This window comes from Corvus hawaiiensis, unplaced genomic scaffold (assembly GCF_020740725.1).
Source record: "Corvus hawaiiensis isolate bCorHaw1 unplaced genomic scaffold, bCorHaw1.pri.cur scaffold_32_ctg1, whole genome shotgun sequence".
Classification (NCBI taxonomy): Eukaryota; Metazoa; Chordata; class Aves; order Passeriformes; family Corvidae; genus Corvus; species Corvus hawaiiensis.
This window is the reverse complement of record NW_025963366.1, coordinates 563,959-583,148: the sequence shown is the minus strand read 5'-3', so window position 1 is coordinate 583,148 and position 19,190 is coordinate 563,959. Positions and strand designations below refer to the sequence as shown.

General features: G+C 52.7%; 1 protein-coding gene across 1 annotated transcript in view; it reads left to right on the top strand.

Moving 5' to 3' along the window:
* Positions 1 to 19,190, top strand: part of LOC125320969 (zinc finger protein 208-like) — a 430,705-nt gene that overhangs the window by 158,429 nt on the left and 253,086 nt on the right. The window contains 1 exon segment of the mRNA XM_048293401.1: positions 12,144 to 12,727. Within this exon segment, the coding sequence (XP_048149358.1) occupies positions 12,144 to 12,727 (584 nt within the window).

Sequence of the window (19,190 nt, the reverse complement as noted above, 5' to 3'; positions counted from 1 at the left end):
CAGAAGATGAGAGATTTCCTAAGAGCCCAGATGGTGTCCAGTGCACGTCACAGATGTGGTTGAGGTTCGCACGCCTTGGACCAGAGATATACTCCCGTTACCTGGCAACGCTGCAATGGAGGGAAGGCGAGGACAGGGTGGGCGTCTTGGTGAACAAACTGAGGATTTACGAGGACACCGTCACAGCCCCGTTTCGCACCCATGTCTCATCCGTGGAAACAAGTCTTTCGGCTGAGCAAGTCCGGAGCTTGATTGAAGAAGGCCATCAGAAACTGAAAAAGGAACTTAAGGAAGAGATTTACCACATCCCACCAGAACCAACAAGAGTCTCTGCCATTAGGAGCCGGCGACCCCCAACCAGGGAGAGAGGATACACCCCACGAGGTAACCTCTGGTTTTTCCTTCAGGAACATGGAGAAGACATGAGTAAGTGGGATGGAAAACCCACCTCCTCCTTAGCAGCTCGGGTACGTGAACTAAAAAGAGGGACAACTACCACAAGAAGCGCATCTAGAGTCAACATTGCTCCGGTCTCTCGCACACAGAACTCCAGACGGTACCGGAATGATAATATGACCGATCCTCTTGAAGGGACCTCAGGAACGTATTCACCGGAAGAGAGCAACATGCAACATGACCAGGAATAGAGGGGCCCTGCCTCTAGCCAGGTAGAGGAAAGGGAGAATCGGGTCTTTTGGACTGTGTGGGTCCGATGGCCTGGCACATCTGACCCACAAAGATACACGGCTTTGGTTGACACCGGTGCTCAATGTACTCTGATGCCATCAAGGTATGTGGGAGCAGAACCCATTTCTATTTCTGGGGTGACAGGAGGATCCCAGCAGCTGACTGTACTGGAAGCTGAAGTGAGTTTAACTGGGAACGAGTAGCAGAAACACCCCATCGTGACTGGCCCGGAGGCCCCGTGCATTCTCGGCATAGACTATCTCAGAAATGGATATTTCAAGGACCCAAAAGGACATCGTTGGGCTTTTGGGATAGCTGCTGTGGAGACAGAAGATATCAGACAACTGAGTACATTGCCTGGCCTCTCAGATGACCCCTCTGCCGTGGGACTGCTAAGAGTTGCAGAACAACAGGTGCCAATCGCCACAGCAACAGTGCACCGCCGGCAATACCGCACCGACAGAGACTCTGTGGTTCCCATCCATGAGATGATTCGCAAACTGGAGAGCCAAGGGGTGGTCAGCAAGGCCCATTCACCTTTCAACAGCCCTATATGGCCAGTGCGTAAGTCCAGTGGAGAATGGAGGCTGACGGTGGACTACCGTGGCCTGAATGAGGTCACGCCACCATTGAGCGCCGCTGTGCCGGACATGTTGGAACTTCAGTACGAGCTGGAGTCCAAAGCAGCGAAGTGGTACGCCACTATTGACATTGCCAATGCCTTCTTCTCCATTCCTTTGGCAGCAGAATGCAGGCCCCAGTTTGCTTTTACCTGGAAGGGTGTGCAATACACCTGGAACCGACTGCCCCAGGGGTGGAAGCACAGTCCCACCATTTGCCACGGACTGATCCAGACTGCATTGGAAAAGGGTGAGGCTCCAGAACATCTGCAATACATCGATGACATCATCGTGTGGGGAAACACAGCAAAGGAAGTGTTTGAGAAAGGAGAGAAAATCATCCAGATTCTCCTGGAAGCTGGCTTTGCCATCAAAAGGAGCAAAGTCAAGGGACCTGCCCAAGAGATCCAGTTCCTGGGAGTAAAGTGGCAAGATGGACGACGTCAGATTCCCACCGAGGTCATCAATAAGATCACTGCGATGTCTCCACCGACCAGCAAGAAGGAAACACAAGCTTTCCTAGGCGCCATAGGTTTCTGGAGGATGCACATTCCCGAGTACAGCCAGATCGTGAGCCCTCTCTACCTGGTTACCCGCAAGAAGAATGATTTCCACTGGGGCCCCGAACAGCAGCAAGCCTTTGCCCAGATCAAGCAGGAAATCGCTCATGCGGTAGCCCTTGGCCCAGTCAGGACAGGACCAGAGGTGAAGAATGTGCTCTACTCTGCAGCCGGGAGCCATGGTCTGTCCTGGAGCCTCTGGCAGAAGGTGCCTGGTGAGACTCGTGGCTGACCACTGGGATTCTGGAGCCGAAGCTACAGAGGGTCTGAAGCCAACTACACTCCCACAGAGAAGGAAATCTTGGCAGCCTATGAAGGAGTCCAAGCTGCCTCAGAGGTAATCGGCACTGAAGCACAGTTGCTTCTGGCACCCCGACTACCGGTGCTGGGTTGGATATTCAAGGGAAAGGTTCTTTCCACGCATCATGCCACTGACACCACATGGAGCAAGTGGATCGCCCTCATCACACAGCGTGCCCGTATTGGAAACCCGAATTGCCCTGGGATTCTAGAAATTATAACAAACTGGCCTGAAGGTGAGACTTTTGGATTATCCTCTGAAGAAGAGGAAGAGCAAGTGACTCGTGCTGAGGAAGCCCCACCATATAATGAGCTACCGGAGACTGAAAGACGTTATGCCCTCTTCACTGATGGTTCCTGCCGAATTGTAGGCGCTAATCAAAAGTGGAAAGCTGCAGTATGGAGCCCCACACGACGAGTTGCACAAGCTACCGAGGGACAAGGTGGATCGAGTCAGGTTGCAGAGCTTAAAGCCATCCAGCTGGCTTTGGATATTGCTGAACGAGAGAAGTGGCCGAGGCTCTATCTCTACACCGACTCATGGATGGTAGCTAATGCTCTGTGGGGATGGCTGGATCGCTGGAGAAAGGCCAACTGGCAGCGCAGAGGGAAACCCATCTGGGCCGCTGAGATTTGGCAGGACATCGCCGCCCGAGTAGAGAAGCTGACCGTGAAGGTTCGACACGTGGATGCGCACGTACCCAAGAGTCGGGCTAATGAAGAGCATCGCAACAACGAGCAGGTGGACCGAGCTGCCAAGGTGAAAGTATCACAGGTGGATCTGGACTGGCAGCACAAGGGAGAATTATTCCTAGCTCGTTGGGCCCATGATGCCTCTGGTCATCAGGGGAGAGATGCAACATACCGATGGGCCCGTGACCGAGGGGTGGACCTTTCCATGGACAGCATCTCACAGGTCATCCACAGTTGTGAGACCTGAGCTGCAATCAAACAGGCCAAGCGGGTGAAGCCTCTGTGGTATGGTGGACGATGGTCAAAGTACAGGTATGGTGAAGCCTGGCAAGTTGACTACATCACCCTTCCCCAAACCCGCCAAGGCAAGCACTACGTGTTGACCATGGTTGAAGCAACCACTGGATGGCTGGAGACCTACCCTGTGCCTCATGCTACAGCCCGGAACACCATCTTGGGCCTGGAAAAGCAAGTCCTGTGGAGACATGGCACCCCTGATAGGATCGAATCAGACAACGGGACTCATTTTAAGAACAGCCTCATCAACACCTGGGCCAGAGAACACGGTATCGAATGGATATATCATATTCCTTATCATGCACCAGCTGCTGGAAAAGTTGAACGCTGCAATGGACTACTTAAAACTACCCTAAAGGCACTTGGTGGGGGGACCTTCAAAAATTGGGAAGTGAACTTAGCAAAGGCCACCTGGATGGTCAATACCCGAGGGTCCATCAATCGAGCTGGTCCCGCCGAGTCTGAACCCTTGCACACAGTGGATGGAGATAGAGTCCCTGTGGTACACCTGAGAGGTATTTTAGGAAAGACTGTTTGGATTAGTCCCACCTCAGGCAAAGGCAAACCCATCCGTGGGATTGTCTTTGCTCAAGGACCTGGTTGCACTTGGTGGGTAATGCAGAAAGATGGGGAAACCCGTTGTGTACCACAAGGAGACCTAATCTTAGGTGAGAACGGTGTGTAGGTTTCACTGTGTATATATATATATATATATATATATATGTGTGTGTGTGTGTTTTAGAGTTTAAGAAGGTATTGATTTGGGATAATGTAGATGGTAATAGAATAAGGGGTGGAAAATGTCCTGGGTTGCAGTGTATTCTATTACCATCCCCATCAGCTGTTGAAATCAGGTGGGGCAGTGTTTCCTTGCCTCCTCCCCCCAGGCTATCTTTCTGTTGTTAATTGCCCATCATTGTCCTGCCGCCTGACTCAGAGATAACTCCCTCCGGACTATCTTCTGTTAATGAGCCTAATCAACACTTTGCCTCATGACTCATTACCCCATTGTGAGATGCTCCACCCAGAGGGAGGAACCAAGCATCCCATCCTGGATATAAGCTGAGGCTGAACACCAGAGACACCGGCTTCCCACTGGATTTCCAGAGGACAGGAGCTACACAGCCACCACTGGACTTTCTGAGGAAGAGCAGACTGTTTTACTACAGGATCACTGCTTCAGAGGACTGCAGCCACCATTTCTACCAGACTGCTACCACCACCGTGCCTAACAGGGTGTCAGGTTGTACCTTGACTCTGTCAGTTTGACAGTGTTTTCTTTTACTTTTTTCTCCCTTTTCTTTAATTTCCATTAAATTGTTATTCTGACTTGGTGTCTCCCACTGGTTTGTTTTCAAACTAGTACATCATGTTTTAAACATTCTGACCAAATCCCACTTCTGCCCTGGCAGAAAACCCTCCTGTGGCCCTGTTTGGGAACGGACCCTCGGAAACACCTCACTGCAGATGACTTTTGGTTGGTTTTGCTAAGGGATGACAAGAAGATCAGCACAAGGAGGAAGGCTGAGGGAGAGGGAAGGACCAATTCCTTCCTTTTGTCTTCCCATTGGAAAGTCTCCTGCAGAGGTTGTGCTGCAGCCAGAGACTTGCCGGGCCAAGGGCTGAGGGAAACGATTCAGCTGAGGCACTTGAGGCATCTTGTCCCCGGTTTGTAGCCCTGGATCTGGGAGGGGACTCAGCTGCCCCCCTTGCACCCCACAACCCCCCTGAAATGGGGGATTCCTCCCGCCTCTGCCAGGTGCCCCTTATCCATCCCTAGCCTGGGTGCTCCTAGTCTGAGCTCCCATGGTCATTCCTGGTGGTGGGGAGCAGGAGGGAGGAGTTCAGAGCAAACCTGGGAGGTGCCAGCAGGCTCAGAGATGTGTGGAGGTGACAGTGAGACAGTGACGGGATGTGCAGATGGTCACGGGGACAGGACAACACCTCGGGGATTACCTTCTTGGAGATTTGGGGGAATTTCCTTAGGAAAGCACACACGGATGCAGTCACATGGACACGGAGTGTAAATTTGCTGAAGAGGTTTATTGAGCATTTGAGGAAAAAGGCCCAGGGCTCACAGGGGATCAGGCAATTCCTCCAGGGATGATCATCATCTCCTCATGCCACTGGAGGGGGACAGGACATGGTTTTCCCCACCTGGTCCAATCGCGCAGGGGAGGGTCCCCGGATGGGGTCCCCAGGCCGGCGCCCCGCCTCGGCCGGCGCCAAGCAGCCAGCTTAGAACTGGTGCGGACGAGGGGAATCCGACTGTTTAATTAAAACAAAGCATCGCGAAGGCCCGAGGCGGGTGTTGACGCCATGTGATTTCTGCCCAGTGCTCTGAATGTCAAAGTGAAGAAATTCAATGAAGCGCGAGTAAGCGGCCAGCGTAACTACCATCTTCTGAGGAGATACCTGTTACGAAGTGGGCACTGCTGCAAAGGTCGCTCCTCCTCATGGTACCACTGTATGCCCTTTGAAGTGTAACGAAGCCGACTTCTGCCCCGGCATGGTATCATTGGAATCTCCAGTCAACAATCTCCTGCTAAACTGTTAAACAAATTTTATGTAAGGACCGTGCAGCTTTTTACCCGAATTCTGGCCCATGGATTTGTGCCTGGCAAGATTTGGTAATTTATTGAGGGGTCTACTGCCGATCTTATTCCTCCTCTCCTAAAATTTTGGACACTTTAACTATCCGGATCCCTAAAATGTGTCCATCGATACGCCTGTACCAGGCATTGACCGGCACCCAAACTTCCCATTTTGATTGGGTGGACCTGGCATCTAAAACTTTTAATCTAGATTCCTTGTGTAAAAACAGGGCCTACTTGTGCTCTCTAAATTTACCATCTGGCCTCCCTAACTTGGCAGAAAATGCATTTGAACTGCTGACACTGGAGTTTTACACATTGGGTGTGTTTGACACTGTGTGTTCGTTTTCCTATGGTTTGGGAGGGTTTTCCCAGGCTATGGGAGGTGTAAGAACATCTTAAACCTCAACCAAGTGTGGAAGAAGACAGCTGTCTCCCGAGACTTTTTTGTACTAAACAACGGGGGAAAAAGCAGCAAGGAGAGGGAAGGAACATTGGAAACATTGCCTCCTGAGCTGGAGAAAAACCTGCCAGCAACATCCCCACCCACACCAGGGAACAGCGTGAATCGGACTCCAGAGGACATTCCAACGCTGACTATTCCCTGACAGCAATCCACCATATCCTTGGTGTGGAACCCAGGCGGACCATGTGCTGGGCTTGATTGAACACCTGAAAGAGCCCACGGGAAAAGGAGGATTTGACATTTTCGATGGAGTAAGTGTGAGAGAGAAAAGAGTAATTTTCACAGTATTTCTTGTCATTTTCCCAAATGCAGGGCAATGGTCAAAACGGCTCCAAGTGGGGAGTAGATCTGTGAGGTATGTGGACTTGAGTTCAAAGCAAAAATCAGCCTGGGACAGCACAAAGGATGGGCACGCCCTCTTCTCAGGGAATCAGGCAAAGATCCTTGCTTCCCACCGGAAGGAGACCTCTGCCTTAGGAGCCCTGATTTACCAAAATATGAATATCGATCTAATATCCATATCCAACTGAGACGGACAAAAACTCTCTAACAGTTTAGAGTTAGCAAGTGTATGTTTTATTTGGTGCCAGGCACTGCGTGGGATAGCTCCCCAAGACACAGGGCCCCGATACAAGCAAACAGAAAGCTTTTTATTTACAGAAATTATGACTATCCAAAATACAAGTGCATATTCATAATATTAACACCTCCCGTTCTCCACTTTGTATGGAAATGAGCTTAAATGTCATTAAGCATGTGTAGCGTGTGTTCTGAATTGAGTCGGTGGTCTTGAATTGGGTGAGTGGTCCTAAAAGAGATGAAGTAAGCTCATCTTCCTCATTTTGACCTTTTTGCCTTTCTGGACTTTAACAATCCTAATTACTTTAGTGACCTCTACATTTCCTCTTGCGTGACTTTTGAATAGGTTCCCACAGAGGGAGGAAACTGGTAATTGCCCTTGTTCCCCAGACCAACTTATCAATATTTCTGTTCCTCATTCTAAGCACAGCTAAGCAAACATACAAATGACAGATCAGCAATTATTCCATAAGCAATTCCTAACATCTTGAAAACTGTTTCAGGTCCAGCTCTCTTAACCATTTTAATTAACTCTAGCTGGGCCCAAATTCCTTCCTCTTCTAACTAACTGCAACACAGCTAGCCTATAACTAAACGCTTTATGTTTCTTTTAAATCCATGTTTCGCCCACAAAAGGTGTTGGTCTAAGGAGGAAGAGCATCTGCTGATAAGGTTGAAGGCTCAGTTTTGGGGAAACAAAACCCTCAGTAAACTCATTGCCAAACACATTCTGTCCAAGACAGGGAAGCAGATGAGTGATAAGAGGAGATTGCTGCCCAGGGAACCAGCTGTGGGCATGGGAACAGCAGCTGGGATGAGTCATTGGCCAGATAATGAGGAGGAACAGCTGGGAACATCAACCAGCAGAGGGAGGGGCAGCTGCGGGCCCATTATCAGAGAACTTTCAGTCAAAGTCTTTCAGCTGGGAAACTCAACTCCTTCCCATGGGCATTCAAGCAGGTACTTAATGGCCAGCAGATGACATCACTGGTCAATGAGTCAGCCCAGGGCTGCTTCAGATGCATCAATATGATAAGCCAGATAAGAACATCAGCCCAAGATAAGAACAGCAGCCCAAGAACAAAGCAGGGACCCAGGAAGAAAACTCCTGAAGACCTTGCCAGAAGTGGCTGACTAAGAGAGCAATCAGGAGAGGTGCACTTCCAGCACCTATTCCATCTAGATTGGGGGAAATCAGCCAAGATTACTCTGCATGACATTGAATGCCTGTCCTGCAAAATTCTACCCAGTGAAATTTGTGTGGCATTTAAAGACAGATGGGAAACACCTGGAAAGTTTAAGAGCCTTGGGAACTTGCAAATTCAATGGGAAAGCTGACAATAGCGCTTCCAGGGACTTAATTACAGCCAAAGAAACTGAGAAGAGTGTGCAGGAGATGAGCAAAAGCTGAGCTCCTGGTCCAGACAGGATTACCCTAAAGGACCTCAAGAAGACAGACCCTGAGTTTTCCCAGACCATGGAGATATTCAACCTTTGATTAACATCAGGTAAAATCTCAGACATGGTGAGGGGATGCAGGACTGTATTAACACCAAAGTCAACCAAACCAGAACATTTCCAAGACATTAATAACTGGAGACCCATCATGATTGGCTCCATCCTGTTAAGACTGTTCTCCAGAATATTAACAGCAAGGTCGACTAAAGCATGCTCCCTCAACCCAAGGCAAAGAGGCTTTATCAGAATGGCAGGATGCTCTGAAAATGTGAAACTCCTGCAAACAGTAATTCGGTCTGCCAAAAAATATCACAAACCGCTGGGGGTTGTATTTGTGGACATCACTAAGGCTTTTGACACCGTCAGCCACCAGCACATCCTACATGGTCTGCAGCAAAGGGAAGTGGAGCCTCATGTCATCAGCTTGGTGAGCAATATGTATGAGAACATCCGTACATATATCACCACAAAGAAAACACAGAGAGACCACATCCAGATCCAGGTGTGAGTCAAACAGGGCAACCCAATGTTGCCTTTTGCAAGCTGGAAGAGAGTGGCAGAGGGTACCACTGGGGAATGAACAGCGTCACAGCGATGGCATTTGCAGACGTTCTGGTCTTATTGAGCGATTCCTGGGAAAACATGAAGCAGAACATCAAGATATTAGAGACCTTCTGCAATCTCCCCGGTCTCAAAACACAAGGGGAAGAGTGCCACAGCTTTTCCATCAAGCAAACAAAGGACTCTTCTAGCATCAACAACTGCACTGCTTGGACCATCACCGGCACAGTCCTGAACATGACCGGCCCCGGTGACTCTGAAAAAGATCTGGGCCTGCAGATTGACCCTTGGATTGGTGTAGCAAAATGCATCCTATCTACAAAACTCACATTCTGGTTACAGTGAATTGGTAAAGTCCCTCTTCAAACTCTAGGAATCAAAAAATGGATAGCCCAAAAACATATACCATCCCTCAAGTGACCTACCTGGCTGACCATTCAGAACTGAAAGCAGGGTTCCTCAAGGCCCTTGACCTAAAAGTTTGATCAACCCTCAAGGAATGGCTGCACTTACCTGCAGGTACCTGTGATGCCATCTTGTACTTGAGCATGAAGGATGACGGGTTGGGTATTGTGATGTATGGATGCGAGAGACACAAGGTAGGTGTAAGTGAATTGGGTTTATTGTAAAGTTAGAGAGCGTTCATACTTTTGAGTGTGAGAAACTGTTTTAGCTGCTCGCTCAAAAACCAGTCACAGTCCCCTAATAAATCTGTTGTCTTGACAGTTTGTCATTCTTTTCTGAAGGCTTGCAGCCTGACAAACAGGACGCCTTTCCTGTTTTCAGATCCTGTGTAATCAGCTTTCTTCCACGCTTCTCAGCATTCTTGCTCACGCGATGCAGCAGCGGCAGCTTCCTCTGTAACTCCACGCAGCAGCCTCTCCAGCTGGCAGTGGCAGCTGGGGCAAGAGGGCACAGGGGACAGCTCTCCTTTTGCAGCCTCACGGGACAGCAATGTGTCTCAGCACCAACCCCGGCAGCGGGCAGCAAACAGCAAAGGCAGGCAGGTCCGATCAGGCAGCACTGGACCTCAGCGTCACTCACCGGCAGCTGGCAGAAGTGGTGAAGGCAGCAGATCTGATTGAGCAGCAGTTGGTGTTGGCAGCCAGGAGAAGCAGTAAAACAAGGGGGCAGAGCCCAAGAGCAAGGCACAGTGCAGCCCCATCTTGGTAAGGACAGGCACCCACTGCGAGCACCACAGGTGACCGCTGTGCCTCCGATTGCCGAGCAAAGGGGGCAGAGCCCAGACCCCACACATCAGCAAAGTCTCGGTTTGCCCCCAACCTCTCATGGGATCTCTGCCATTGCTGAGAACCAACCCCCCAGCCAGAGAGCTCACTCCCCAGCCACCACTTCCAAACTCTGGTTTCTCTGGCTGAGCCATCACCATGGTATGTGAGGAGGCGTGGCCATTTCTTTTGTTTCCTAATTGCCCCTGATTGTCTCCTGGGCAACCCCCTGCCCTCACTGCCTCTTCCTTTCAGATGGGACAAAATTCCTGAAAAGAAAAACAAACCCACAACAACCAGCAGTCACACCCAGCCTGAGGGGACTTCTCTGCTAATTGGTCATTATCCACCAGCAGAATGGGCAGCTGCAAGGACTTAGACAATCAAGGACTCTCAAAATATCCTGTGACTCAGAGAATGACATCATTCCATTGTGAACCTCCCTGACCTGGGGGAGGTACTGAGCATTTCCACCTGAACCTGAGCATATAAAACCTGGCTTGGGGGAACTAGGAAACCACTGCTGCTCAAGGGATCCAGAGGAGGAGCAGAACTTCCACAGGACCAGCACTTTTGACAAGACTGTGACCACCACGTGGTAGGATCTCCAGCACCACTCTGACCAGCACGGTGCCAGGTTGTACTCAGTCTTTGTGGCTTAAAACCCGTTTTCTCTTGATTGCTGTGTTTATTGTAATCTCTTTAATGAATTGTGAGCCTGACCGGAAATCTCTCTTGAGGTGGTTGAGGCGGGTTCATTTCTCCTGCCAGTTTCCCTTAAAAGCAGCACAGTGTTTTTTGGGAGGGGCTGTTTGGAGCTTGCAGGACTCCAAAGCTGAGGCAAAAAGATCCTCTGGGGGATGCTGGGGTGTCCCCAGGAAGGGTTTTTCTGGCAGTCCTGGAAGCTGCTGCCAGCAGAGCCCCCAAGGTGGGCGGGGGGATGCCAGGTCCCGACCCCCCAGTGAGAGTTGGCCTTCCTGGGTCAGGCACTGCTGCTTTCAGCCCAGAGCCAGGGGGTTGTGGGACCCCCCAGAAGAGCCAGAGCAGGGGCACCTTGGGACCTGCAGAGGGAGGAGAGCAGAGAGGAACAATATCGGGACTGGGGGAACCCCAGCAATCTGGAGGAGAGGGAATGTGGAGAGGGTGAACCCTGTGATTGCCTGCACCCTGAAGTGGGGACCTCAGAGAGGGGGGACCTCAAGGATTGCCAGGACCCTCAAGTGGGAAAGGGGGGATGCCTTGGAGCCCTGGCACCCTGAAGCCGAGAATAAGGGGAGAAGGGACCCCAGGACTCCCAAAGCCCCCCAGCATTCCTAAGTGAGGGGATGCCAGAGAAGAGGGACACAAAGGATCTCCAAGTTTGGAGACCAAAGTGGGGGGAGCCTTGGAATTCCAGGGACGCCAGGCAGCCTGGGGTGGGTGGGGACCAAGCAGGTGGGGGAAACCCAATACATTCAGGACCCCCAGCAGCAGGGACACGAGGGAGCCCCCAGAAGCTCAAAGTAGAGGGACCAGAGAGGGGGAACTCGCAGGAGGCTTCTTTTGAACTGAATCTTGGTGTTTTGGAGGTTTTTATGGACACCAGAGGCCCGGTGACTTCTAGAGATGGACTTGGGCAGGAGGAACGCCCAACCCAATGCGCTCACACCTTGTTTTTCCCCATTGCAGGAGTTCCCATTCCCAAACCTTGGCCGGATGGAGGAGAAAGCTGTGAGGAAGAGGAAGATGCCCCAGGACAGCCAGACAGGTGAGGTGGAAGTCACTGCCCCTTTCCCCCTCTCTTCTGCTCCATCTCTCAGCCCAGCATCACCCCTGGCTGCAGGACAACCCTGCTGCCGACGCTATCCTGCCAAGGATGAACTGGGGGATCTCCTTCCCCTTCCCTCTGACATGGAAGCAAATCCCATCCTCTCTTTGTCCTTCCTCCCCCAGACAATGAGCTGAGGATGGAGACCAGGAAGGGCAAATTCCCCCGACAGAGTCTTGTGGAAGAGGTCGTTTTGAGTGGCTCCACGTCACAAGAATGCAACGGGAAGGAAAAGCCCCAAAGATCCCACACAAAGAGGGGCTCCAAACCCAGGCCAGGGTGCTCCAAGGAGGAAAGACCCACCCTGTGCCGGGATGGCAGCTGCAGCTCCAGCCAGAGCTCAGACCTAGTGGTCCATGAGCAGCTTCACGACAGGGAGAAGCCCTATGAGTGTGGTGAATGTGGGAAGAGCTTCCGCTGGAGGTCCCACCTGATCCGCCACGAGAGGATCCATACCGGGGAACGGCCCTACAAGTGCTTGGAATGTGGGAAGGACTTCAATGTCAGCTCCAGCCTGATCCGCCACCAGATGACCCACACAGGGGAGCGGCCCTACAAGTGTGGGGAATGTGGGAAGAGGTTCAGCAGGAGCTTGGCCCTGATTCACCACCAGAGGATCCACACCGGGGAGAAGCCCTACGAGTGTCCCGAGTGTGGCAAGAGGTGTCGGGACAGCTCCAAACTCCTCCTGCATCAGCGGATTCACACAGACGAGAGGCCCTTCCGCTGCCCCGACTGTGGGAAGGGCTTCTGCCGCAACTCTAGCCTCGTCCCCCATCAGCGCATCCACACTGGGGAGAGGCCCTACAAGTGTCCTGAGTGTGGGAAGAGCTTCACTCGGAGTTCTTACTTGACTAATCACCGGCAGAGCCACCGGTAAGGGAAGCCCTGGGACCGCCCCAACCGCAGGAAAAGCTTTGTCTGCTGCCCCATCATCATCCTCCATCAGAGGACCCACTTTGCAAAGAGAGCTGGTGACCCACATTCCTGGTGATCCACGTTGGGAAGACACCTGGATGGTGATCTCCTTATTCTGGTTTTCCACAGGCATCTGGGTGAACACAGCGGCAGGGTTGGTGGTGTTGCAGTTTTCCCTGTAAGTAACTTCTTTGTCTTATCCCTTCTGTTATCAATATTGTTGCCCTTCCTGTTTGTTCCTTATCTCATTGCTGTTCCCAGTAAATTGTTCTTATCCCAGCCCAGGATCTTTGTCTTTTGTGCTTTCCATGGGAGGCAGTAGGGGAGTGAGAGGCACCGTGGTTTTAGTAGGAGCATGAAATGGGGGAATATCATTCCTAAACCACGGCACAAGCAGTCAAAGGGGTTCCGTGGTGACATCCCAGGCTTTTCCTGGGATGATAAAAAGCCGTGGGGTCAGAGGCAGTCAAAGCCATTGCATGGTGACATCCCAGGGGACTTCATGTTGCTGGGGCATTGATCTGTCACAGGTACTCACAAGGGCTCCATGGTGACATTCCAAGTGTCTCCAGGCTGCTAAAGAGCCACGAGGTCACTGGCAGTGACAGAGGCTCCACGGTGATATCCCAGGGGTCTCTAGGCTCCTAAAGATGCATTAGTCACACACAGCCACAGGGACTCCACGGTGACATCACAGTTGTCTTCACCTGCTCTGAAGCTGAGAGCTCACAGACAAGCGCAAGGGCTCCACAGTAACATCTCAGGGGTCTCTGGGCTGCTAAAGACCCGGTCACAGGGGTTTCATGTGAAATGCAAAGGGTGTCTTCTTCCAAAGGGCCATGAGCTCACACATACTCACAGGGGCTCCATGGTGACAACAGACGTGTCTGTATGCTGACAAGGAGCCGGGATGTCGCAGTCAGTGACAGGAGTCCAGTGGTGAAATCCCCGTGCTCCTAAAGAACCGTGAGGTGACGGACACTCACAGGGGTTCCATGGTGACATCCAGGAGTCCCCAGGCTGCCCTAGAGCCGGGATGTCACAGACACTCACAGCGTGCCTGTCATGGGCAGAGTGGGAGCTTCAGGCAAAGTTTATTAGAGAAGCTGCCATTGGGTCAGAAGGGACCCCCAAACACTCCCCATAGATCCCCAAATCCCTCCAGGACCCCCAGGCTTTCTAAACTCCTTCAGTGAGGGGAGCCTGGGAACGGCCGGATCCAATCCCAGCCCCAGATTTTGGCAAGGGTTTATGGTTTTTTTGGCAAGGATTAAACAGGTGGAATTGAAGCTTTATGCAAATTGTCCCACGGGATGAGTAACAGCAAACCAGATCTATTTATATAAATACAGATCTAATTGATTACCCTCATGATTAGAGAAAAAGATCTCAATCAGAATTATTTACTGCACAGTACAGGAGCTGTAACAACTATTACAATCTAGTGCTCTAGGACGCAATTTTGAAGCACTTGTATTAAAGCAAAACCAGTCCTTAAGCAGAGATTGATGTCACTCACCCAGATCAATGACCGTGGGCAAATCTCTGTGACTCGGCCTTGAGCAGTGACCTTGAGGAGTGTCCCCACTCCAGGGAGGGATCTCCACCACCCCCAAGAAGGGAAATGTCAGAAGACGTTGCCATTAAAATTTGGGACGGGGCTTTTCTAGTCTGACGTGCTGCCCTGTCAGTCAGATGTGCCCAGGCTGTGCCAACTCCACAGCTCTGGAGAAGCTCTCAGTGGCGTCACTTGGTTGGTTGTTCCTTTCTCCAGGGATTTTACCAGCTCTGCCACAGCTGCAGCTCCCTCTGAGGATGTTGAACTTTGAAATGGAGGAGTCAGGCTGGGTTCTGCATTCTTCACCCCAAAAGCAGCGAGACCTCCCTTCTGCATTCCCCACTGGGGGCTTTGCAAACAGGGCCTTGTTGGAGCTGTTTGAGCCCATTCCAGGCAGAGCCTCCTGCTCCAGCAGGAACTGCCTTTCCTGTGCCATGACCAGGGCAGACCCTGCTGCAGGAGGAGCCCCAGGCCAGCCCAAGACATTGAAGGCCTCAGTGCAGAGTGCCGGAGTGGGAGCTGTGCCAGGGAGAGCCTGAGACACCAAAGGCACCTTGGCAGCAGCAGCTCCTTGCAGGGCATGGCCAGAAGCCTCCCTGGCCAAGCCGGCCCAGTGGCCACCACTGCAGAGCTGCTCCTTCAGGGGGTGATTCTGGCTGGGCTCTGCTCCACCCCACAGAGTGTGAGCTCAGCACTGAGTCTGGCACAGCCCTTGTGCCTGAGCCCTGCACAACCTCAAGGTCACCTGCGGCAGCCTGGCTCTGTCAGGCCCTGGGGCAGGGCAGAGGGAAAGGCCAGAGCAGGGGCTGGCTTTGGCTGCTCAATGTGGGCTCCAGCAGAGATGAGGAGTTGAGCGAGTTGAATATGAGGTCACTGCTGTGACATGGGCCTGACTGACAAATGATTGGTCTCAGGAATATCTTGGGGACAAGGTGTTCATCACAAAACCACTCATCCCTGCAGAGACAAGACCAGGAGAGAAGAAAGGGGAGAGCCAGGCCCAGGGGACAGGGCCAGAATGGTGATGGCTGTGAGGTCACTGCCACTGCAGCAGCCTGGCTGGCCCCCAGCAGACATTCTGGCCAGAAGCATTGTGAGGTCACGCAGCACATCAGAGAACCCCCACAACAGGAATTCCATCCTTGGGGAGTGGAGGGGTTGGCACAAACCTCCTGACCTTGAAGAATTTTGGGATGGAGCATTGCTCTCTGGCTTGCATGGTTGCAGTTCTGTGCCACTCTCACTGTCAAATATTTCCTCCTTAGATCAAATCTAAATTCCCCCTCATTCAGTTTAAAGCTATTGCCCCTTGTTCTGTCACTGCAAGGTTTGGGAAAAAATAACACTCCATTTATCTTGGACCTCGATCACTATGTTTCCATTTTCAAAGACCTTAGAGAGAACCCAAAAATCTCCCAAGATGGGCTTTGGAGGCCTCAACACAAAACCAGCAGGTGGAAGCTGAGGGCCCTGGGCTCAGTTCTGTGGAGACTGAGGACAGAAGAGAAGTAGCCTGGGAGGGCTTGAAGGGAGGTTTCAAAGATGGAGGAGCTTTTCTTCATTGTATAAAACAGCCTGACAAAGAAATAATGGCACCAAGGGCAGCTGGGCAGCTCCAGACTGGACACCAGGAGAAAGGTCTTTCCCTCCCAGGGAAGTGCTGTGCTGCAACACGTCCCCCAGAAGGAGTCTGGAGCAGCCCAAGGCTTTGTGTGCCCAGGCAGAGGCAGGCAGGACGCAGAGCTGCCAGCAAAGGAAGGGGCCGGCAAGGTGGGGCAGCCGGGGGATGAGGACAGCCTGCAGGGACAGAGGCGCAGGGCAGGGACAGCGTGGGACAGCCTGGGCTGCAGAGGGCAGAGGGATGGGCAGCAGCTGCAAGGCCCTGACAGAGCCAACTTGTGCAGCACTTTGGCCACGGCTGCTGGCCCTGGCCCTGAGGCCAGCAGGAGACAAGTGACCCTTGCAGCCCTGGGGCCTCAGTGCCTCCTTGTCCCTGCTCAGCGGCCTGGCAGGGGCCGCCCCATGGTGCTGCCCTTGGCACTGCACATCCCCACATCCCAGTGCCCCGGCAAGAGCCCTGCGCACTGAGGGAGGGACAGGATCTGCCTTGCCAGGGGCTGGGGCTCAGGCCATGGCCCTTTGGAGTCATGGAACACATCCAGGTTTCCTCAGCCGCACAGACACCTTTCCTTTGCTTGTCCCCACCTGCCATCACTGCCTCCAGTGTTCTGCTCTAACTGGAACCTGGGGACACTTTCTCATCCTCAGTCTTCCTCAGTGGGACCCATTAAAACTTCAGGAAACTCTGGAGATTGATATTGACTTTGAATTCTTGAGAGATTGCTTCAGCTCCCTCTCAGGGACTGATGTTCAGGGCCTCAGCACCAAGCCCCAAGAGGGTCATCAGAGTCCTTGTGCTGTGGCTGTGCTGCTGAGCTGGGCCGGGCTCCTGGCACAGAGGCGGCTCCTGGCAAGCGGCAGCGCTGCAGAGAGACAGCTGTGGCCAGGAGCAGCTCCTGGGCCCAGCCCAGCAGGGCTGGGCCACTGCCTGCAGCCAGCCCGGGCACAGCACAGAGGCACACAGGGCTTAAACTCAGCCAAGGCTGCAAAGGTGCTGAGAAGTTGCTGGAGCAGAATCATTGCCAGCTCTTGACTCAGGAAGCCTCTGGCTGCAGGACAAGGCAGCTGCAGCTCCTGGAGGGATCTCCTGAAGCTGGAACATCCCAATGCCTACAGATTCTGTGAGTACAGCTCAGAACATCTCGAGTGCAGGGGAGGTCAGACATGAAGCTCTGACAATGCTGAGGGTTTCTGATCTGTCCCAGAGTATTTCCAAGCCAAGGATTTTGATAAAAATGAGGACATTTCCTGAGACTTTGTTTTCAGTTTCGTTCTACTGGGGAATGGCAGGGAGGGGATATATATATAAATGGTATTATGAATTTTGACAAGTCCCTGAGACATCTGAAGTCTTATTTTTAGTGATCAGTCTTAGTGTGACCTGTTCTTTTTCCAAGCTGCAAACAGAAACTGCCCCCAGCCAGTGCCCTGCAAAGAGGCAGGTTCCTGCAGGGTCAAGGAGAGTGCACAGAGATTTGCGGTCTGTGAGTGGTGGCAGGGACAGATCAGGCCCAGGCAAACAAGTCCAGGAGGAAAATCTCCAGGAAGCAGAGATAAGATCAGGGAATGACAGAAAATGAAACCCAGAAATGTTGTGTCAGGAGAGTTGAGAGGTCTCCTGTCTTGGGGTGACATCCATAGGATCCCCTCCAATGCAGCCCTCTCCCTGTGAAAAGCCCAAATGCCTCTTCTCCCAGGGATGGCTGCAGGGTGTGAAGGTGGAGGTGCAGCCAGGGGTGCCCAGCGCTGTCCTGCAGAGCCATCCTGCATCCCTGTCTTTGCCAGGACAGGGGATCTGCCAGCTGCCAGGGGCAACTCTCAGCCTGCAGGGCAGGGAGCCAAAGGCAGCTGGATCCCAATGTGAGAACAGCGCCCACTCCACCACAATCCATCCTCCTGCAGCCCCCACAGCCAGATCCCCCATCTCCTGCTGCCCCTTCCCTCCCAGAGCTTTCCCTGTGGGACAGCCCAGAGCTGAGCCCATCCCAAACTCTCTTGGGTCCCAGCACAGTTGCCCCTATTCCCACTCAGGCACTTTGAGAAAATAGGGCTGGGCACTGACCCCTCTTCCAGGACCCCGGAATCAGGGAAAACAGGAATGTGGGAGGACTTTGAGTCAAGGGTAGGCAGCTGATTGGGATCTGCAGTCACTGGAGACACTGGGGAGCACTGGGCAATGTTGATCACCCCAAGACAAGGCTGAGGCTTGGGAAATGGCTCAGGTGTGCTTCTTCCCACAGCCAGACCACTCCATTCCCTTTCCTCGCAGGCCCCAAAACAGTTCCACCTCCAGCCCCAGAGCAGAGTTCAGAGGGGAAAATGTCCTGCCCTGACCTTCCCCCTGTCCCACCCACAGCCACCGTGCCCACACAGAGCACCTGGCTCCAGCTCTGCACAGCTGCTCCACATGCAGGGTGCCAGGGACCCCATCCCCAGTAAGGCTCAAACTCCAGCACTGTGCCTGGATGCAATTTGCTGCAGGTCCCCAAAGGCCCTTGTCCACACAGAGAGTCTCTGCAGTTCCCTGGCCCTGGGCCCAGGCCAGCGCTGGACCTGAGTCGGATGTGCCCATCCAAAGGGACGTGGAGAAAGAGGGGCTTGTCCCCAGGCAGCCACTTGGAGCTAATTGGACAAAGAGAGGTGTCCTGTGAGGAGGAGGGATGATGGTCCCCTGCCAGCATCTCTGATAAGCCCTGTTTACCCATGGCCCGAGGCACCAGGAAGACATTCAGACTCCTTGGGCTTCCAAGCTGTTAAAATCCACTGAGAAGTGGTTCCGGAGAGCTGTTCAGGGCTGTGATTCCTGTTGGACGTTCCAGGGCATTAGTGAAGGGTTCTGCATCTGTCTTTCCCAGGGACACTGTGGATCCATCCGAGATGTGTTGTGGGCCAGCTGGGAAAGCATTTCAGGCGCCTGCCTTGACTCTTTGCTCTGGAACTTCCCAAGGAGCCGCAGGGCCCACGGGGGAAGATTTTCCTTGGGAGTGTTGCTGCTTTGTGCCCCATGGAGGAGAGAGCAGAGTGTCCCCATGGGGGATTCTTGACCTCATGGACAAGTGCTGTGATGTCATTGGTGTGCTGACATTGGTTTGGACAAGAATTGAGGAAGTGTCCTCAGGGTCCTAATTAGGGAACATTGGCCCAGGAGAGCTCCAGGCTGCCTTGGAGATCAGTGCCAATCAGGGGGATGGCATTGGACGCTGGCCGCTGACCACGTGCCAACGGCCGTGGGAGAATGAGCTG